The sequence below is a fragment of the Rissa tridactyla genome, chromosome 3 (assembly GCF_028500815.1).
Source record: "Rissa tridactyla isolate bRisTri1 chromosome 3, bRisTri1.patW.cur.20221130, whole genome shotgun sequence".
NCBI classification, from domain to species: domain Eukaryota; kingdom Metazoa; phylum Chordata; class Aves; order Charadriiformes; family Laridae; genus Rissa; species Rissa tridactyla.
In genome coordinates this window covers 75,874,077-75,896,047 of record NC_071468.1, presented here as the reverse complement: position 1 = coordinate 75,896,047, position 21,971 = coordinate 75,874,077, and the positions used below count along the sequence as shown (strand labels likewise).

Sequence of the window (21,971 nt, the reverse complement as noted above, 5' to 3'; positions counted from 1 at the left end):
ACACGCCACCGCCCCGCCTCCACGGCTGAAGAGGCGGAGAAGGGGGGGGGGGGGGGGGAGCAGAGGAGCGTGGCTTCGCTCACCAGCTCCCCCCCCCCCCCCGCCTTCCTCCCCTCAGCCAATCGGCGCGGAGGAAAGCCCTCGTGCCGCTGACGCCCCCACGGGAGCCCCCCTTTTAAAATAACGCGGCGGCGGCGGGTCACCCCTCGGCGCGCGGCGCGGTGGAAAGAGTGAAGGGGGGGGCAGGCGGGCGCGAGCGAGCGGCGGGGCGGCCTCGCGCGCGCAGACCGACCGACAGACCGACCGACCGAGCGCCGCAGGATGCCTGCTGCTCCCCCGGTGAGGGGCTGAGGTGGGCGGGGGCCGAGAGGTCGCCGTGAGGAGGAGGAGGAGGAGGAAGAAGGCAGGAGCGGCTCCGTGACGCGGCTGAGGATGGCGCCGGTGAGCGAGCAGCCGGCGCCGCAGGGCGCGGGGGACCCCCCCCACGCCACCGCCCCTCTGCCCGGCCCGCCGGTGGCGGAGCCGCGGCGGGAGAACGGCGGCGAGTGGTGCCCCGGGAGCGGTAGCCCGGCCGCGCCGAGCGGCGAGAGCGGGGCCCAGCCCCGGGAGGCGCCGGAGGCCCCCGGGAGTGCGGTGGCCGAGCCCCCCGAGGGCGGTTGGGGCTGGGTGGTGATGCTGGCCGCCATGTGGTGCAACGGCGCCGTCTTCGGCATCCAGAACTCGTGCGGGGTCCTCTTCGTCTCCATGCTCCAGCTCTTCGGCGGCGGGGAGGACGACAAGCAGCTGACGTTCAAAACAGGTGAGGGGTGGCGAGGAAAAGGGGGTCGCGGGTGGCTTGCAGCCCCGTCCTGCCTCGGGCCTTCCCCACCCGGCTGTCAGTGTCCGAGACCCCCCTCGGGGCGCGGGGGAGGGCCGGGCCGGAGCCTCCCGCGCCGAGAACACGTGGGGCTGGGCTGAGGGACTGGGAAACTGTCCTTTCATTGAGGCGAAGAGACTTCTCTCTTCCCAGCGGGGGTCTGCGCTCGCAGCCGTGCCCCTGAGGCAGGGCTTGGGGCAGTAAGCTCCCGGGACATCGCGGGAGAAGCAGGTGTACTCTGACGCCTTCCACAGCAGTGTTTTTAGGCATCTGTCATCGTGCATTGTGGGGAAAAATGCATACTCCCGGTCCCAGAAAGTTTTATTCCCCTGCCCTCGTTAGCCTAATGATTAGTCTAAATGATTAATTAACAGTGGGGTATAGTGGCTTTCAAAATATGTCAAGAATGGGCTTAACAGTTCCCAAAACCAGCATTTTGATGTGCAGATTTACTGTCACAACCAATATCCCGAAACTCACCAGTAAAGTTAATGATGTTTACTAAACTGTAAAGACACAACAGTACTATCACAATCAAATCTTCACCCTGCCATTACTAATCTAAATCATTCTAGGCACACCAATATTAATGAATTCAAAGGTGAGCATATATTCTGTTTTATTTTATGTAAGTTCTCTTTGAAAAGTGTCTTGTGCTTTGACACAGTTGAGGAAGTGCAGTAATAACAATTTGTAATAACAATTTTTAATAACAATAATGATTTAATAATTATAATAATTATAGTAAATAACAGTAAAGTTGGTTTATTTAAAATGTAGCTTACACATTAAAATGAAATATTAAAAAAACAAACATTGTCTTTTATGGTTTTTTTCCTCACTAAAAAGAGGTGTTCTAGCTACATAGCCCTGCAGAGGTGTAGGCATTCTAGGAAACTTTCTTAGTACAGAGTTGTGTTACAGACCTTTAAAAGAATTTCAACATTTATGTTTTCCTTAACATAGGGATAAGTGGGCCTAAAGTTGAGATGTAGGAGACAAAGAAGCTACTTTTCCTCCCCTCACTTAATAACAATATTTTTGTCTGAAGTAGAAACACCAGGGCAGGTGTTCAGACTGAAGAAAGAATGCTGGAAAGCTGTGATGGGACATTAAGTGATGTGCTCTCAAGTGTTTGAACTGTTTGTGGTGGTGTACAATGTGTATTGCTCGGTGTTCTTGAGCTAGAAAGATGGGAAGCTATGTATGTCTACACATTAAGTGTGTCAGTGCCTGTTTCACAAAAGGGAAATGCACATCCAGAAGTAGGTGCCGAGGCTCCTTAGCCTGTGTGGGAGAAGAATGAGGTTGTTCAGAGGAGGTGCTGTGCACATTCGCATACTGATCTGGGAGCTGCTGGCTAGTCAGAAATGCAGAAACACAAGCGTCGTTGATACTCTGTTCCTGGTACAGAGGTGTAATTGCTTTTTCAGGGATCTGGTTCTCTAGTAATGATATCTCAAAATAGTCTTTTTGTACTTAAAAAAAAATATATATATAAATTGACTTTTAGGTAATAGTGCAGTAGTCAAAATAATCAACAAGAGGAGGATTGAAATTATTATCTCTTTCCTTCCAGAACAGCAATTGCACCACTGGTGTTTAAGCGAGGTGAGATTGCGGGTGTGCTCCACCCATGTTTTTGAAAGTTTGCCCAACTGCAGAAAGGAGTGGGGGGAAAAAATGGAACCTGGCTTTAGAGCCTAGTTGTTTTGCATCCTGCGTAGAAGAGCAGGAAAAGTTCTGAGTCCTGGATGTGGATAGCACCTCCTGCATCACTTTTTTCTTTTTTCTTTATCTTTTTTTTAAAAAAAGAGCTACAGCTGCGTTTTGTTTTGCTGTCAGATGTGCTCTGGTTTGGATAATGCAGAAGGCACTCGTTTTACTTTCTTAAATCCACATGGGTTTAAGTTGGAGGAAATAGCATGAGACAGCTGCATTGACTTAGATGACTTGTGTGGATGTGAAGGAGGAGGACTGCAAATACAAAAGTGCCTCCTGTAAATAGCAGAACGGCAGATAAAAAGGTGTCCTTGCTTTTAATACCTGAAAGTACCCTAATGAGTCTGGGCACCATAAGGGCTAAGCAGCAGCTGTCAAACAGGACTTTTTTTTCTTAATGTTGAACTTCATTGCCTAGAAACTATTTCTGTGCTATTTTTTTATCTTGTTGAAGATATGGACCAAGAGTGAACTGAACTAAACAAATTTTGATACAATATTGCCATGAAGAGGAGCTATGATCAGAAATGGCAAATTGCACTTAGCATAGCTCTTATTGAATGCTGATGGATTAGCTGGCATGCCGTAGAAAGAAAAAGAATGACTAATGCGATAAAGTCAGTATGTTTTCAGCATTAGAGAAAACCCTAGCCTGGTCATTCCCATGGTATTGATTATAGTACTTAATCTAGGTAGTCTCTTGTGGTCAAACTGGTAGCACGTCAAAACTGACAATGGAAACTGAGTTTGAGTCATGTTTAGTGAATTTCAAAACTGGGATTTGTAATGAAAGTTTTCTTCCTGTGTGGTTTTGCCTTGGAACACAAAGTTAAATATTCTAGTCCTTCTGAAAAAATTATTTCTTTAAAATCTGAAATGTTGATTTTTTGAGGCATGAATATTCTGGGTAATCTCTCCTGGGACCCCAGGTGTCTGTGGAGTCTTGTAGTTGATCTGGAGTACCACAGAATTCAACAACTTTTAGTTACAAGATTATTTAGCTGTTGCCAGACACGTGTCTGTTGACAGGGGTTTTTGTGTGCCTGCTCTTTTGGGACCAGCCAGAAGTTCTCTTGCTTGGTGTTTTCCTCAAAAAGAGGAATTAAGTAGAGTATAGCATGTGCTATTTTTGTTATCTCTTAAAAACATTTTGTAATCTCTTAATAATGGATGCCTATGTAAGGCAAAATGTGAGGGAATTAAGTAATCATAGTATATGCTATTTTTGTTAGTAAATGGATGGGTATTTATCAGTATGAAAAGCAAAATGGGAGGAGGCAGAAGGGAGTCAAGAAGTGACTCTGTCTTGCAGATAAGGAGTGGAAGGAACCAAAAATACAGGCAAACTAGCAAGGCTGCCTCTGAAATGCAGCTTCAGCTCTGGATAAATAAGATGAATAACTATAATTAACATTCTTGGAGGATTTAGGAGCGTTAATGGAAAAACTTGTGCTGTGGGTTATAGAGGGTTCACAAATTTCTTCAAGGGGCATCTAATAATTCATATTTTGATGAAAAATCTTGAACAAAACTAGTATACAATATTTTGGTATTCGTATTGGTAAAAAGCTTGTTTCTTTGCTTACGTGGAGCACTATATAAGCATTTCCGTTGTTTCTTTGTGTAGCTGTTGTTTTTTTTTTGTTGTTCAAAAGCTAATTGATGCACAACTACAGAAGAGGAAAAGCCCACAACCTAAGTATAAAACTTCTAGAAAGATGTGCCTGAAGTCTCAGGAAACTACCCTGTTCATTGTTTATAGCTCATTGTGTTTGAGGAACAAGTTGAGTGGAAAAAACACAATGGCAATGAAATATGGGAGGCTCTCAGTCCTTGAAAACAGGGCAGACCTTGTAGGCCTCTAGGGTTCAAAGGCAAGTGTAGTTTGATTGTTCTTGAAGGGAAAGGATTGGGCCCCGGGGCCAGTCCGGGTTCTGGCAGGAGGAGTGCTAGGTTCCTCTCCCTATTGGCATGGGCACAGAGGGAAGTGGAGCACTGAGCCAGCCCCTGTGTTATCTTGGTTAGAGATCTGATGTGTGAGCCCCATTCAGTTCTGTGTTGTGCTCTTGTGATGGATGCCTCTACTATATAGGTTTTTGTGTGTGTATGTACACATACTTGTTTTCAAAAGGTGAATAAATACTAAGATATTAGTGTCAACAGAGGAAAAAAACCCTGTGTTTTATTTTAAAAAGGTAGATAAAAATACTAGTTCTACTAGCTCAATTACTCCTGTTTCTATGATTTCCAATGCTGGTTCCGTAACACCACTGGATTATTCTCTGTATGTTTGTTTATCATCACTTGTACAAATAGCCCTGCACAGTGAGTATATATTGTTATTACTGTCTGCATCCTCATGTTTGTTTGGTGTTAGGAAGTGTTAATAGAAGACAGTGCATCAGCTGGCCTGAACTGGTTATCCGTGTGCTTGTATGTATCTACCTTGGTTTTACTTTGTAAGGTGCAGCTGTTGGTGATGTATCTGGATATCAGAATGATTGGTAATTCATTGAGCTGGCTTAACACCATCAGCATCACTGGGACTCTCTGGGCTGGATTGCTGTGAGTCCGATAGGGCAGGGAAGAGAATTCTGCCTTTGCTGTCATATCCAGGTCATAGCTCAGATACTGTGAAAATGATGTTGGATGACTAGGGATCTACAATTGCTGAAAACAAGAGAACCACTACCCTATATGGTAACTTAATTTTGCTGAGCAGGGCTGGCTTTTTAATTTACCAGGACAGTTTGAAGTTGAAGGCTTTCCTTTACACTGTCCTTGAGTCTTTTGCTATCTTCCTGAGCTTTGCTTCAGAGATAAAACCACCATCAGCAGTTTTGTTATCATTCAAGACCTTGTTCTCTAACTGTCCTTCAGAACCACACTTTCATCTCTAATTCTATGTGATGTGGTTTCCAGTAAATTGTGAAGTTTGGCAAGCTGGAACTATGTCTCATGGCTTATGAGAGAGCAGTTGACTACTTTTTTTTTTGTTTTCCTCTCTCTTTTTTAAGAAGAAATAAATCAAATTTGAAACATAGAAGTTATCAGAGCACACAACTGTACTTTGTGTGAGGTACACAGTAGCGTGCTTTCTTGTAACAGTTTTGTCGGTAAGGATTACATTGCAATGAATGATTGCACCAATGGATATTGGTGCTGCTGTAGTCGGCCTTCCTTCCCATGTTTGTGTGGCCATTGAAACCAGTGCAGGGAACCAGCAACAGGAGCAGATTGGCTGAAAACTAACCTGATGTAAAAGTAACGATTCATTTTATTTGGCTGCAGCCATATTTTTGTATTTAGACCTGTCTTTGTGATTATAAATATGTATGTAAATGAACACTCTGGAGTAGTTGAAATTATGACTGGGTCAAACTGGAAAGTTGAGGTTAGTTTCTTTAGTGTGCTGTCTCTCTTTAGGACAGAATAGTTAATAGCATTACTGTTTATGCATACCCACATGCACATATATCTTTATGCACCCAGCTCTGGAGCATTTCTCTTGTACTCTTGATAACTAGTTTGCAGATGATTAGCCTTGTGCTAGGTTGTTGTCTTGTGTTCTTTGTCTCGTTGGAATTCACATTGGTTAGATGTCTTCCTGTTCCAACTGCAGATTAACTTGCAACAAGTTGCTTAATTAGGGAGAATAATCTTCTTAATGTGTCTGAAAGCGAGTTACCAGTTTATTTTTGTGGGCTTCTTTAGAGGCAGTACTTTAATTTCACAGGGATGAAACAACCTTATAAAAATCTAAAGATGGCTGGCTATTGCCACCACTCTGCCTCAAATGCACTTATCTTGAGTTATGTGCTTCTGTGTGCTGCCTTTCAGACAAGACCAAATCCTCTAAAAATCTCCTTCAACCAAACCCAGCTAAAACCAGTTTTGCTGTACTTCATTCAAGAGGTAAGAAGTTGGATGAAAGCAAAATGTTACTGAATGTCCTACAGAGTAATTTGCTCATAGTGATGTGCTCTCGAGTAAATCATCAGTAAAGATGACGTTCTCTTAAAGCTGTTACATTGTTACAACACTTAAAAGCTAAATGTAGTTTAGTGCCTGCCTGTAGCTATACTAATCTAGTTACATGCATCAAAGTAATGAGACTTCTTTAACATGATGCTAAAATAGTTTAAAATGTCTTTTAAAAAATTGAAAGTGTTAAAATGAAACTTTATTTTGGCTTATTTTTTATTCATAAGAGAAATGGCTTGTTTGATGGTTCTTAAGATAGTGTTAAAATTGACTGTTTTCCAGTCTCATTCTTAAATGACAATTTCTAAAGGGTGTCTGTAAAATCTTTGTATTGAGTGCTCTCATTTCCAATCCAAGTAAGCAGCACTGTCATGTGGTTAGACTGTTCTGCAGATGGACGTAGACTCAAACTTAGTTTGATTTCCAAGTAGCAGAAGAAGTGCTTTTGCCATTCGTTTTGAAGATACTTTATCTAGATAGCTTCCTGCTTGCAGAAAAAGTGGTCTGGGACTGGTGTGTGTGTGTACTCTCATGCATTTGTCTCCTTATGGCTTTTTCTTGGATAAATCTTTGCAGTCTTAACAGTTTTGTTCCATGTGGAACACTTCATATTCTCAGTTAATACTATTTCTTTGTCATTGTTTCTGCTTCTATAACCTTCTGTAATATGGAGAAGAAAGGTACTGTGTGTCATATTCCAAATGACACGCTGCTGGTTTATGGCATGACATGATGTACTATGATGACATTCTACTATCTAGTTTGCATTATTTACATAACAATGTCTTTCTTGATGATTTTTATTAGTACCTGCATTCAGTGGAATTTAGTTGACTTCACAGTTTTCCAGTGTGCATTGCTCCTTGCTTTTCCACTTTGTTTTGTTTAATTGGTCCTTGTAGTCTTCAATGTCTTCTTATTAATCCATTTTGGCTACCATTCCTTGAGGTTCCTCAAATCCCTTCCTGATTTTTGAGTTAGCCTAAATAACTGCTGTCTAAAGAGGAAGTTAGCAAAATGTATATATCTATTAATAGACCATCTTCTTAGACTTAGCAAGATATATTGGTGCTTAGTGCTGTTTGCCTATCCATAAAGATGATTTCATCTTTTAACTTAGTCTGCTTAACCGACAGAAGCTTAAAGTTTCCTGATAATATTGTGTGTCTCTCTTCTCATTATTTGATTTCTTTAGCCTCTTGAGAGGAGTGTTGTTAAGGGCCAACTGGAAGTTCAAATGTTATTGGTTTCTTCCTTTTATTCAGTTACTAGTTTTGCATGAAGAAATGTAGTAGACTGTTCTCAAACTATTGTAGCATAATTTGTCTATTTATTCTTTTAGCCAGTTTGAGTTAATTCACTAATTACAGATAATAACAAAATGGCTAAGACTGTAGCCTCTCTGCTTGGAACAACTACAGCAGAGTTGTTCTAGAGCTGTACTAGAGCAGGCTGCTGAGGACCTTGCCCAGTTGCGTTTTGACCATCTCCAAGGATGGAGACTTAGCAGCCTCTGTGGGTGACCAGTGCCAGTGTTTGACCACCCTCACAATAAAAAAGATTTTTTCTTGCATTAAATGGAATTTCCTGTATTTCACTTTGCGCCCATTGCTTCTTGTCCTTTCACTGAATACCACTGAGAAGTTTGGCTCAGCCTTTTTTTTTTTTTTTTAAACTTCATCTCCTTGGGTACTTATGCACACTTACAAGATTTCCCCCCCCAGCCTTTTCTTCTTGAGCCTAACCAATGCCACTGCTTTCAGCCTCTCATCATAGTCAGATGGTCCAATGCCTTGATCGTCTTTGCAGCCCTTTGCTGGATTCACAGTAATAAGGAGACTACCTGCTCCTCTTTCACCATAGTTGAGGGTTCTGACTCTTGAAGCTTCAGGGTCTTGGAGAAGATCAAGTGACTCTGTTTCTTGCCATCTCCAATGCCATGCAGTGTGCTGCCCTCCTCCTACATTTCCTTCACTTGGTAGCACACACACTCTACCAGCACACACCTCCTGCAAGCAAGTAGTTTGGCTCCTACTGCCTCAGTGATGCATCTTCTCTCAGGAGCACTGTCTGGGTTGGAACCTATGGTGTGACAGGGACAGTTGCTCCACTGGGGTGGAGCTGGGGTCTGTGCCCTCTGGCACCACCACTGCTGAGCAAGTGTTTGCTCTTCTGATAAGAGCTGCTGGCCCTCTTTAATATGCTCTGCTGTTGGCTAGCTACTGTGCAAACTGCTGTATCTGTCCATCTTGGCTGTGCTGTCGGAGCTGTGCTCTAGGCCATCCCCTTTCATAATGAAGGGTTCAACAGTCATGAAATTTAGTGTTTTCTAAATTTTTTATAGATATTATTCACTATTTGAAGAGCCATGTGCAGATAATCTTAACTGAGGAACTGAGTGTCAGTTCAAGTTTAGCTATAGAATTGTTATACTTTTGGAAACTAGTCTAATCTGTATTTAAATTCCTCATTTCTAGATTTATGGATTAATTTACTAATAGTTATAAAACACTTGGAAATTGATATAAGTATTTGATCAGTCACATGAAAGCATCTTTAATTTGCTAAATATTAAGAAAATTTTGTAATTGGAACTCTTGATATTTTTTAGCCTTTTAAACAAAATATGTGTGTAAAACCAAAAAACCAACCAAACAAAAAACAACAAAGCAAACAATTCTTCAGTTTAGTTTTCAGAAATACCTATATAAATCTTAGTCTGTTTTTTAAGACAATTTTTTTCCAAATGTTTATGTAATGTAACACCAACATAAGGAAGAGAAAGGTTTGTTGGTCTGAATTGTGACTAAAAACTTTTAATAGAATCCTACACCTCAAAGATCGTGCTTTGAAATGAGAGGAACATTCATAAAATTCTAAGTTACATTGCTATGTGTTGCTAAGGAAAACAAGGATTTTCAATAAACATTGATCTATAATGCTTAGCAATTAATTGCCCAATTTGAAATTGCTTCTGCTCCATGAACTACAAGGAAGGAGATGTACTGATGACTTGCATCCAAGCTAATGTAGCACTGATAATATAACTGCTTTATTTTACAATACTTATTATGGCAGAAGGAATAATATAGGTTCTTTCATATATCTTCACAATTTTTTTAATCTTTTGCTTTGTGAACGCACACAGTTAATGCAGCCTTAGTCTACTGCAGTTTAAACTTCAACCAATATGTACAGAAAGGATAATTCTATGAGAAAACATTCCCTTGTGATCTTACATTATCTGTTTTACTTCCAGAAATCTAATTTATTACAATAATAGCAGCTCTGTTTTATATCCTGCTGTTAATTTTCATGGGAACTGGATAGGAATGACTTTTTCTAATAGCTAAGTTAGAGTAGCAGCCCTTTAGCAAGGATGGGACCAATTTAAAAAACATCAGTGTTAGTTCCCACACACAGGAAGGGATTACTGGGATGTTGAGCCTAGCCTCGTGCTGTTATCAGCAGCATGTCTATAATCCCATGGAACATGATCTCCCTTAGGTGGTGGGGTTGTATTTGGACTGCAAGTTGTAAAGCAACTTTCTTGTTGCCTTTTTGCTCAAATAAACAGAAGTAGTGAATTCTTTGGCTGTCTTCTGCAGTGTGCTTTGTTTGGTAGAGCTGTACTTTATGTATATGTTCAAAGTACACCAGAATATTTTTTCTCTTGCATTTTTTAAGAACATATATATGGGGAATAATAAGTGATTTAAAACATGCTAGCTATTAATTTAATTCCCTTAATCTCTAACCTTGTCCTCGTGCAAATGACTTGTGAAATGGGCAATAAGTATTGTCTTCTGGCTCACAGTCTAGGTTTTAGCCATTTTTTCGAGATGCTTCAATAATAAAGTTCCAAATAGAAAATGCATTAGGTAGGTACCCCCAAAATCTTTCTAGTTCATTGTAAAAAAAGTATGTTGATACCATAGTTGGCAGATTTCTTAAAATACGTAATAATTTTAACTCTATTTTATCAATGCTGTAACTCTGAGCAAAGATAAAACACTATGGTAGAATGTCCTAAATAAATTGTCATCTTCAAGCTTTCTGCTTCTGCAGTCTAGAAGGAATGAACAGTCCTTTGTTTTGGAATAAAACACAACTATGATAGTTGCCAGTTCAGCAATAGTGTTCTTGTGTAGAAGGTAAGAAAGCTGCTCTTTTGCAAAAGAAAAAAAAATACCTTTACAACACCGAAAAGGGATTGCTCTAATTAGAGAAGTCCTAGTTTGGGCTCTTAGTGTATTGCATTGAATGCTTTAAGAACCAAAGAATTAAAGAAAAGAGAATGTTAGTATTCATTAAAAAGTGACCCTTAGTGAATGTTGAGATGGGCCATATCTTTGGAGACTTTTGTCTGTGCTGTCTCTGATATTGGCGCTCCAGAGCCCCCTGTTGTCCTTGAACTGACCGTTATGACTCTGTCCTGTTTATTTTCTATATCCAGACATGTACTATACAGATGTCACTCCTCTTAAGGAGTGGCTTAATTTCCCCTAGACTAGAGTCTGGGTGGCAGCTAAGCAGTACACAGAAGCAATAGCTGAAGAACAAGGACATTGGTGTAAAACAGAAACCAATTTGGTTTGCCCAAGGAGGCCTATATCTCCTGTCAAAAGAATCAGAAGTACTGGGTGTTCTTGGGCCACACAGCCAGGGCTTACTTGGACAGTAAACCGATTCTGTGTTATAATTAAACATGCTGAAGAACATGCTGGAATTGGAATAATCTCAATGGGTTACGTAGGTGAGAGTGAAAGCCTACTTATTGTCAGTTTGCACCACGTTTAGTGCATACTATAGTAGTTTGAGTGGTTTGAACTGGTTGATATCAGCTGCTATATAATGCTGCTTATTTTTTTTTTTGAGAGAAAAGAAGGTGTGGTAATGGCCTTTTACCTAAAGATACTATTAACCTCAAAGCAAGTGGGATCGAAACTGAGAACCTGAACTATGGTGCATATTTTGGACCTGTGTCAGTGGATGTGTTATGGTTCAGAGTGACAGCCTTCTCAGAAAGTCAATGTAGTGTTGCTAGATAATATTTTTTCAAATCTTGTGTACAATTTATATGATGACTTTTGGGTTCTCCTTCAATTCATTTGTGAAAATACTGCTTGTGACCTCTTGAGTTCATTGTTTTAAGTTGTCATGTGTGTGACAAAACTAAAAGTATGTACTTTAAAGAAAGCCTTTATGGCTTTGTCATAGAAAAGTGAATTTGAAATTGCCCTTTGTTCCTCTATACCTTCGAGTCGTTTCCTAACTTTGAAATATTTATGTAGCTTAGGCTCTTCAAAACCCAACATTGCATTCCAAACTTGAAAGAAATTAGAACTCTCAGTTTATGATTTCTGATGCTGCTAGGTGCAGGCAGTGATCTAGAAAATTAAATCAACAGTAGGAAGTTTTCTGGAAGCTTAAATAAAATGTGCAAGCTTGAGATGTATTTTCTAATCCTATCAGAGTAACCCCATTTTTTACAAATTGAAGCATGCAGCATTAACAGCTTTTTACACCTCTGTACATATCAAAGTCTTTTGTTCTTAATGCAGCAGTTTAATGAACATTTAGTTTCATGCAGTGAAATCACTGACCCCTGAAGGTGTCTGTGGGGGAATGGGGACAGAACTGGGTAGCTTAGTGGGAAGGCTGAAGTAGAACTGCACAAAATCGGTATGGACAATGTTACTCTCCGTACGCACAGTCAGAAGCTTGGTCAGCTCTGGTGTTCTAGGTTTTTATTGTTTTTTTTTTCCTAATATTAAGCAAAGAAAATAGTATGTTGTGTGCAACTCATGCTACTTAAGAGTTGTACAACTGATTTGCCTATGTAAGTATTGTCAAGAAACATGACAAAATGCTTTTGTAAGCTCCTAATTTCAAATAGTGTTAATCCTGAAATGAACACTCTTCAGTGCATTTGTTTTTCAGACAGTATTAATCTCTTGTACATGTGTTATAATACATTTAATTTACTATTAATGTATATTATATGATACAACTTCAGACTCTACATCAAGGTCTATGACAAAACAACTGTCTACTGTACTTTTTTAACTGAACATGTGTTATTTCAGCAATTGGTCAAAATATTTTAAAATAATTTATCTGTATTTACTAAGGATAATTGTGTTGGGAAAATACAGGTAGGGACAGGCATATACCCTACAAACCACTCTGATGCTTGTTCTTTGGGATACAGTCATAGCTGCCTCTGAGCAACTGAGATTTCTTTCCTGTTTTGTGAGGTATCCCACCTACCAGTCTTCTAGGTGTGTATTTTCCTGATCAGGGTAGATAAGTGTGATGCTATAAACAGTAAATTTAAAAGCTAGATGAAAAATTGTATTGTGTCTTTAAGGCTGCCCATAAAAGCCCATAAACCCTCCAACTAGAGGAGGGGGAGAGGTTGCCCTGTAACAACCACAGTATCTTGTATACACCTTATCTGTTTCCTAACAAGCTATAGACCTCACTGCCTACTCCTTTTTTAGCAAAGGCAGTGCATCTGCTCTGTAATGCAGGGTCCTCCATTAGTTTATAAGCTCTACCTTTTCTTAACTTCAAATTTCCTGATAGAAGAATCATAAGAGCCATAAACTGTTTTTTTTTTCCACAGGCTCCCCGTGCTGTTGTCACCAGAACTAGCCTGTGTCTCTGTGCACAGCTCAGAGCTTGGGAGTGTGATCAATTAATTTTAATGTAGTCTTTCCACTAAGTGTGAAGCTGTGTAATTAATAAAATTCCTCGTTTTCTTGAATAAGTACCTGTAGTGGCCAACCTTTTAGTGAAGTGTTGAGTGTAGCTTTGTATAATATAAAGACATTGAGGAATGGGATTAAGGGTTTGTGATCAGAGGAGCGTGTGGATGTTTGGTGGGAACCTAAGAGGAGGTTAGAGAATGGCTTAGCAGCATTTACACAAAGGCAGTTAAAATTAGGGGAATTTAGGACTAGTGCAAATGCAGCGGAAGGAGAGAAGGAGCATCCACGAGTTGTTAGGGCTGGTGAAGAAGAGATCAGAGGTAAAATCAATCTGCTCATTTTAAAGGTAGGACATGTCTTGTTAAGCCACCCTCTGAGAATGCTGCATCCACCCAGATCTATTTGCTTGATTATGTGAGTTCTGGTCTTCCAAATTGACTTGTACTGCTTCTGATTACAGTTATACTTTGCTGTTGGCATTGTCATTTTTTAATCTTTACTTTAGCTACTTTCTCCATTTTTTGTGAAGTAATTTCATAATTGTGACGCCTTTTTCTACAAGCAATTGGTTTAGCTTAGACAGGCACAAGTCCTTTGAAATTCTCTAAGTATTGAATTTCAGTTTAGTAAGACAAGGATATCACAAATATTTTGTGAAGGAAAACAGTACCATAGGATTTTAGAGCTAGTCTGTTCATATGCTTGTCTCCAATTTAAGGAATATCAGTTTGGAAGTATTATAGCTGCATTTTGCCCTCAGTAGTTATTTCTGGCATGTGCTAAAATCATAAATAGGTAAACTATATATAGTAGTTCCCCTCCTTGCCTTTCTTTTTCCTGTTTTTATCTGGGTCACTATGGGACTGTTGAAGTAAATGTGATGGTTGGAGGGGTTTGTGTTCTGAAAGGAATGATATATACTCAGGTGCAATGCAGCCTTTCTAAATGGCACCAGTGACAATCATTCAGTGATGTTTGGCATCACACTGGACCAATAGTGTGCATTTTGCTTTTATTGGTGTTTTTTAGAGTCATAGAATCATAGAATGTGTTGGGTTGGAAGGGTCCTTTAAAGGTCACCTAGTCCAACCCCCCTGCAGTAAGCAGGGGCATCTTCAACTAGATCAGGTTGCTCAGAGCCTCATCAAGCCTGGCCTTGAATGTCTCCAGGGATGGGGCCTCCACCACCTCTCTGGGCAGCCTGTTCCAGTGTCAAAAAGTGTTTTCATTTGCCTTTCTCTGCTTGTCTGTTTTGCTGTACTGGAGTGTTGGGTGACATGGGTGCTTTCAGCCAGTGATGCAAAATATACAAGAGTGATGTCACATCAGGAGAGAACTGGAAAGGTATAGGATTTAACTTGTAGATTAGAGTGGATAGAGATACAGTCCATAGTTTCAGTGGAATCTGGAGAGTTACTCAGCTGGCCAGATGCAGGCTTCAACTTCAGGGTGGGCTGAAACTGCAGTTTAACCTGGCTGTGCTGACTAGATCTCCACTGACTCTAGTAGCAGCTTTGACTGCTCACACTGACATCTACACTTGGGTGCTTTAATGTGGAAGTTGAATGCAACTCCAGGTGTCTTGTATTGACCCTGGGTGTTTCGTTTTTCTTTTTTGTAGGCACAACAAAAAATAGTAATACACTTGCGAGTACATGCTACATCTGTACTGTCCTTGCTCTGACTAACAGTATCCATGCTCCGCCCTGCACACCAGTGCCTGCTAGTTAGAGATCACATTTACAAACGCAAATCTTTAGTGGTTTTATTGTCAAAGTTATCTTCCCTTTTAAAGGTTTATCAGAGCCTGATAAAGATCAGTACAGAAAACAATGCCCCATAGAAGTGTTTGATGCTCTGGTGCTTTATGTAGTTACTAATTTAGCTGTATTTGCTGAACTGTCTTCCATGCGATGTTCTATGAGCTTCAATTTCTATTTGCTCTAGAACTTAGTTCATGTGCACATGGAAAACAGGCTGATGCCAAGTTTGTGGCTAATGCTTTTGTATGATTCTGTTCCTCAGAAGGAAAGGCAAATTCATCCTGTTGTGGAATGCTTAAATTAATTTATATAGCTCTCAACAGTTAGACTGTAATGTAGGTGCTGCATTATTTTCACCTATTTCCAAATATGAGGCAACTTCTCCAGGCATGATTGTGGCCAGTGGTTTGTTGATGTACAAAGTTAAGCTACACGGAAGAGGAAAAAATAATCAATGTGAATACATCAAAAAAGATGAAGTAGTTTACCAGTCAACATTGGTAGGCTTCTAAAGAGTGTTCTCAGAGGCATGATATAGTGATTGATTTTTTTTTTAATTTTTGGGGCGTTTTGGTTTGATTTTTTTTTTGCCTCTCTGTTTCCAGTTTTGATCTTGGCAGGATTACAGTGCCCCTGGCATATACAGAGGCCAGACAGTGCCAATCAGTTATGTCCTGCCTCTGGGAGACGGAATTCATGCTGAGCCCCACATTTGGTAGGAGCTGGAAACTGAAAATTGCTTTCTCTCTGAAGCAGTGTGTTGCTTCTCTGAAAGTTGTCATGGCAGGATGTAATGCTTTGCCAAAGTATCCGGGAGATGCCAGTTGGTACCTGCCAGTCAGCTATTTTTTTTTTTTTTAATTTTAAAGTGTTGGCTGGGCTAATGTGCTATTTGAGACTTTTGATCATGTGTTAATTATATCTCATGAAGATGACCAACTACTTGTAGAAAAAGTTTGGAGGCTTTTTTAGGAGGAAACTGTCTAATTGGCTGATTAGGATTTAGCTGGATATAGGCAAATATAAGTAGAAGCATCTGGTAATGTTTTCTTATTCTAAGGAGAACACTTAAAACATTGTAGCAAATATAACTTGAAAGTATTTAGCTATAATATGGAACTTGTAGATACTTTTGGGTTATGCTGGTATTACAGGTTAGATAAAACAACAACTGAAAAAACAAATCTGAAAGCCTAGACATTATATATGCCGATCTCTTGATGTAAAAAGTCCTGATTATGTTCACACTGGCACTCACTTTTACATACTCTGAATATACTATATTAATATGTTTGTATTTTGTTTTTATCAATTATTTAACTTGAGCATTCTACTTTTTTTGTTCTGTAATGCTTTCAGTTTCTCTGAAAATAGACCAGTTGCTATGAAAATAGGCTGTTGGAATAGCATGCTGCCTGGTTTTGGCTTAAACAGGTGTAGGCAACCAGTGGCATTCCCGAAGTTCTGCATGCAAATCAAGGGCTGCTTCTTTTTTTAACACTTATTTTCTGTGTATGGGCAGCATTTGGAAAGGTCAGTGCTGTCCTATTAGAAAATGGCTTGAGAAGCATTTAATTTTTTTTTCTGAAATTGTTCCTCCTTCCCCTTAAGTAAGAATGTTATCTAGACAATTCATCTCAAGATTTTGTTTTGTTGTTGTTGATCTTCAGCAGCAAGCTGTAAGGTCTCTGACTTCCTGTATGTATCAGCTCTCAATACTTTACTGATGCAAACTGCCAATATGAAGTACTGGTTTCTACGGTTTCTGTAGCTGAGTTGTTTGCAACTGTTTGCTTTTCCGAGCTCTCAAACAAGAGAAGAAATGCAGGAAAATGGAATTACTCTTTTGTTGTTTTACTAGTTTTGCTATTATTACATTTACTTGTACATTCCTCATATTAAATGAGGTAGAATGGTCTCCATTTTCAATTGGAAAGAGGGAAAGGTAAAAGTAATACTTAATCCAATTAATGTATTTTCCTGCTCTGATTCATTGTGATGACTTTGAGCATCTGGTAGTAACTGAGCATGAGCTGCTTAAAGTCACAGAAACCCAATCCCTATTATTTCTGTTCATTGAAGGGAATAAATGAATTACTGGACACTAATCTTTGGATAATTGCTTGCTGAGCAGGAGATCTTAGCTCTTAAAGAAATTAGTTTTGTAAGTTTATAGAACTGTCAGAACTAGTGAACTATTTAAAAAGGTTAACCATAAGTGAACAGAAGCTGAACTTCCAGGTTTTTATTCATAACTATTGCAGTCGAACCTTGCAGTATATGTAGTATGTGGAGATAGATATTGTCTTTCCCCTTAATGAGTTTTAGTATAATTTATCAACCAAAGTTTAAACTGAAGACTAAAACTTGTGTCAATGTTTCTGGCAGTACAGAGACAAGTACAGGAACAAGATTAAATATGTATTGCTGTTTTGAATGACCAAACCATTTTGGGTTTGGAGTAACTCTTATTTTGGGTTGTTTTTCTAATTTGGACATAGTGGAAGGCATATGCTTTTTAGCTTTAGACAGTCTACCCTGTGACGCTATGTCATGCGTATAATTTTCCTGATTCTCCTTTATTTGACATAATTTCGGCAGGTTAGCTTTCAAAATCCTTTTTGTTCTTGATAACTGTGTGGACTTGTGATTTATGTCTTTAGGGTATTTGTACTTGGAAGTCATGCTCCTTGTCACTGGTGGTCATCACTCCTTTGCCTTTGGAGAGCAGCCTGAAAGAGGGTGTTAGGAGTCATTATTCATACTCCTACTCAGTAGCCTTAGGCCACCCTTACTGCTTTGACCTCATTGGAGTCTTTTACTCTGTGTAGGAGCAGACTTCCTCCCACACACACATCTGGAAACATTCAGAGCCCCAAAATAATTAGATAGGCAAGCCTCAAATCCACCTAAGAATTGTATTCTGGTAGAGTAAATGCCTGTTAATTTATTTTAAACGTCTTATAATTGCAGGACAACTAAGGGGTAATTTAAGTTGTTCCTGAGTCTTTCTGACCTGATAGGTACTTTCTGTCTCTGTAGATCGTTGGTATGTGTTTTTTGAGGCTATATCTGTATTTGCCTCTGTCAAATTCCTATTCTGCACCTGGTCTTTGCAAATTACAGGATATATTTCTTCTGATTCTCTTACATTGTATATTATGATGTTTATTACATTACATTTTTTTATCAAAATTCCACAGGGATTCTGGCAAAGGGATAACAATAGCCTGGTTAACTCAGAATAAATACTCTGATTGAAAGTAGTTGTTCCTTGCAGTATGTTTCTGCCTGTCAATGACAACTGGACTTCTTTCCTGTAGACAGTCTTTTCATTGTGGAATCTCTGCTTGAAACTTCCTCAATTTAAAGTAGGCTTTATTTAATCTCCTTCCATTTATTTTAATTACTGTCAAAATATCAGGATATAGCAGACTTGCCATATAAGGACACCATTATTCATATTCTGTAAGGACAAAGTGATTTCAGTAAGTTACGCTTGACTTCTATTTAGAGTTGTCACAGAATTCCATGTTAATACTGCCGTAAATTTGTCTTCAGAATGCCATTTTAAATAATAGTGGGGAAAAAACATTGAATCTTCAGACCGCCTGGTTAAATTTTGTTTGTGCATCAAGAGGTCAAATGCTTCTGTACCCTTAAGAACTAAGGTGATATCCTGCACAATCTTAAATACATTCTAGTTAGAGATATACCATTAGTTTTGGAGGTAGGTATGGCTATGCTTTTGAAACCACTTTTCCTTAGACCTAGCCATGGTCAGAGAGCCTCAGTTAAGTGGTTTTGTTCTACAGCACACTAAGAAAGAGGAGGTGTGTATATATGTATTTTCCTCTCCAGGGATGTATTATAGCAAGCACTTGTACTACCTATCCCGGGAGGAAAGAGTGCTAAAAGCTCCACATAACTCCCAAACGCTATTGGGAATACTCACAGTGAGCAGGGGGAGCAGGAGGAGAGTGGGCAGGGAGGTTTCAGGGCGCTGCCAACAGTCAACATTCAGACACCCATGGGTTGGTAACAGTACTGACTACATGTATGTAGTGTCACAGATACTTGCTGCAAATACATAATGTTTTGTTCTTAACACACAAACAGAAAACAGCATTTCCTTTTGCACACAGGAACTTCTGTTTCTGAATGCACGCACATAAAAATTTTTAGGAAAGTATAAAAGCAGAATCAAACACAGCCTGCTGTTTTCAGATTTTTCTGCCATGACACAGCTCCAGCGTTTGGATTGTAAAACCTGTATACAGTGGAAATATGTTAATGAAGGGGAAAAGGTCAGTAGTATTATATGTGTTTGTCATTACAGATCTGAATTTTTATATTAATATTTATTAGAGTAATAAAAATTAAATTTATTCAAAACTTATTTGAATAGGCTGATATAAAATGCAGTGGTATGTGATTTCAGATTTATGGGTCTTCTGTACCATGCATATGCAGTTGTTGTGCAAACCAGAAAATGGCTTATTCTTGGCATTTTTCAGTAGTTGGGGGTGTTGCACTGTGCATAGCTTATCATAAGCAGTGCAAATGGAGCATGTTACTTTTTTCCCAATGTTGTCCTTGAGTTTGTAAGTACTTTAGTGTTTGCTTTCCTGGGACTACTGCTAATAGAAACCTACTTGATTTGATATTTTCTAATGTCTTTTTATTGCTATTTTGAAGTTAATTAGAATTGCTTTATACCTTTCTTCAACACTTGACATTTTGCTCTAAACCCAGATAGCTCAACTTCTGAATTTTACAAAAAAGTTAGTGTATGCAAAAGAATCTATACATATATATATATAGAATTTAAGCATTAGGCATGTTTTAGTTTAATAAAAAGAAATGCTTATGTGGTAGACTAGAGCATTTGTTCAGCACCATAGTGTAAATGTAGATGTAGGTCCCGAAACTGCAAATGTTGATACAAACCAACTCCTTAAATTATCAGATTGCACAACAGTTTCCAAATGAGACTGTAAACATGACGTGCTGTATAAATGACCATTATTCCTGCTGATGCTTGGCTTCACTTTCCAAGTTCTTTTTCTAGCTAGTAAGGTAAAGTTTTATGGGGTCCATATACTCCTTGAACAGTTTATTTTGATTCATCTTTACCATGATTCTCTTAACTTTCCAGTGATGTAGCTGATGGATGTTTTGTCTTGACTGTTAACAGATTCTACATTTTTTCTGCGTGACTTTAGGGATAAGGAAATCTATTAAATTTAAAAATCAAAACTTCTTATACATTCTTATTAACTTCTTATAGCTGTTAATGTTACTAATAAACCAATGCTAATTCTGTTAACTGTTTTGGATTACTACGTGAGACAGAAGTTGGATTCCTTAGAACATCCATTCACGTGCTCTCAGGCTTCCAAGTCCCTAGGTGTTAAAATGCTTGACACAGTTTGTTCTCATCCAGACTTGAACTTTTGAATGCAAACTGAGAACATGGCATCATAAGCAGCAGTGGTAGCTTTTATTTTGTACACAAATGGTTGCATACATGCCTGACCATGTGATTTACTGCTTTTTTTTAACGGGATTTGAATTGTTGTGACTAATGAGTGGTTAAATTGTGTCAGTGTGCTCAGTGGCATGACTATGGTTGAGAAAACAAACAATCTTTTTGTTAAACCTGATCATAAAGCTTTTTGAACAATTGTGTTCAACTTTTTGTCTTTTTAAAGTAGGATCTTCAGTGGCATGATAACCCTTCCAAAGGGAATCAGGAGCTGCTGACAGAAATACGTAAACTGTGTAATTTTCTGGCAGAAATTTGATAATTAAAATTGATGTTTTATTTACAGTTATCATTTTGAGCCACTGGGAACAAACCTCTAGGGTAAACTAATAAATGTTTCACTTAACAATAACCATATTTTTTGGTTGTATCTTCTTATTTGTATTTGGTAGCTATGGAGAAGAGAGTCTCATTGCATAAAAACATTCCAAAACCTCAATTTATAATGCTGTGCTTGCATGGACCCTCCTATTAATTCCAAGAAAGATCTATGACCTTTCTTTAAAAGTGTCCTGGCAGTAGATTTTAGAGGAAATAGCTCTGCTTGCAAAACTCTTCTAGCTGTAGTATCTGTATTCATAGCATCATAGAATAATTAAGGCTGGATAGGATCTCTGGAGACCCTCTTGTTCAATCCCCTTTTTCAGAGCAAGTTCAGACAGATCAAATTACTCAGGTCTAGTCGAGTTTGGATAGAGTCTACTATTGCTCTGGGTAATGCATTCCAATGTTTGACCACCCTCATGGTGAAAAATCCCATGCTCCATCTTGTCTTCAGCTTCTTGTGCTATAGCTGTGCACCTTTGAGCAGTGTGATTCTGTTTTCTCTGTCTTTTAGGTAGTTTTACACAGCAATAAGACCTGCACTGCTCCTGCCCCCAACCCTTTTCTTAAGGATGAACAAACCCAGTTCTCCCAGTCTTTCCTTCTATATTCAGTGTCCCAGCCCTCAATCATCTTGGTGGCCTTCTCCTGCACTTGCTCCAATATGTCAGTGTCTGTGTCCTGTTCTGGGGAGCAGAAAACAGTGCAGCTCCCAATACAGCCTTATGAAAGTGGAATGCTAATATCCCTCGGCCTGCTCGCAACGCTCCTACGAATGCAACCTGGAACACAGTTTTTGTTGCTGGAGGGCACACTGACTCAGTTTTAGCTTGTGTCCATGAAGTCCCCCATGTCCCGTTCTGCAAATCTACATTTTAAGCAATCGACCTGCAGCCTGTACTGGTTCCTGTTGTTTTTTATCGCAGGTACAGAACTTTACATCTGCCTTTGAATTCCTTCTTGTTCTTGTTCACCCATTTCTCAGCATGTTGAGCTACCTACACATAGCAGCCCTGTCCTTCAGCATCTCAGTCACTCCCTCCAATGTGGTATTGTCC

At 39.5% G+C, this 21,971-nt stretch overlaps 1 protein-coding gene across 3 annotated transcripts in view; it reads left to right on the top strand.

Annotated features, from left to right (window-relative positions):
• Window positions 1-119: 119 nt before the first annotated feature.
• Window positions 120-21,971, top strand: part of SLC16A10 (solute carrier family 16 member 10) — a 77,274-nt gene continuing 55,422 nt past the window's right edge. Inside the window, exons 1-2 of one of the 3 annotated variants that reach the window (XM_054197322.1) lie at window positions 120-799; window positions 6,419-6,493. In XM_054197322.1, the coding sequence (XP_054053297.1) occupies window positions 433-799; window positions 6,419-6,493 (442 nt within the window). In that variant the 5' untranslated portion in view covers window positions 120-432. The remainder of the gene's footprint in view (window positions 800-6,418; window positions 6,494-21,971) is intronic. The other 2 variants (XM_054197320.1, XM_054197321.1) reach the window with 2 other exon arrangements.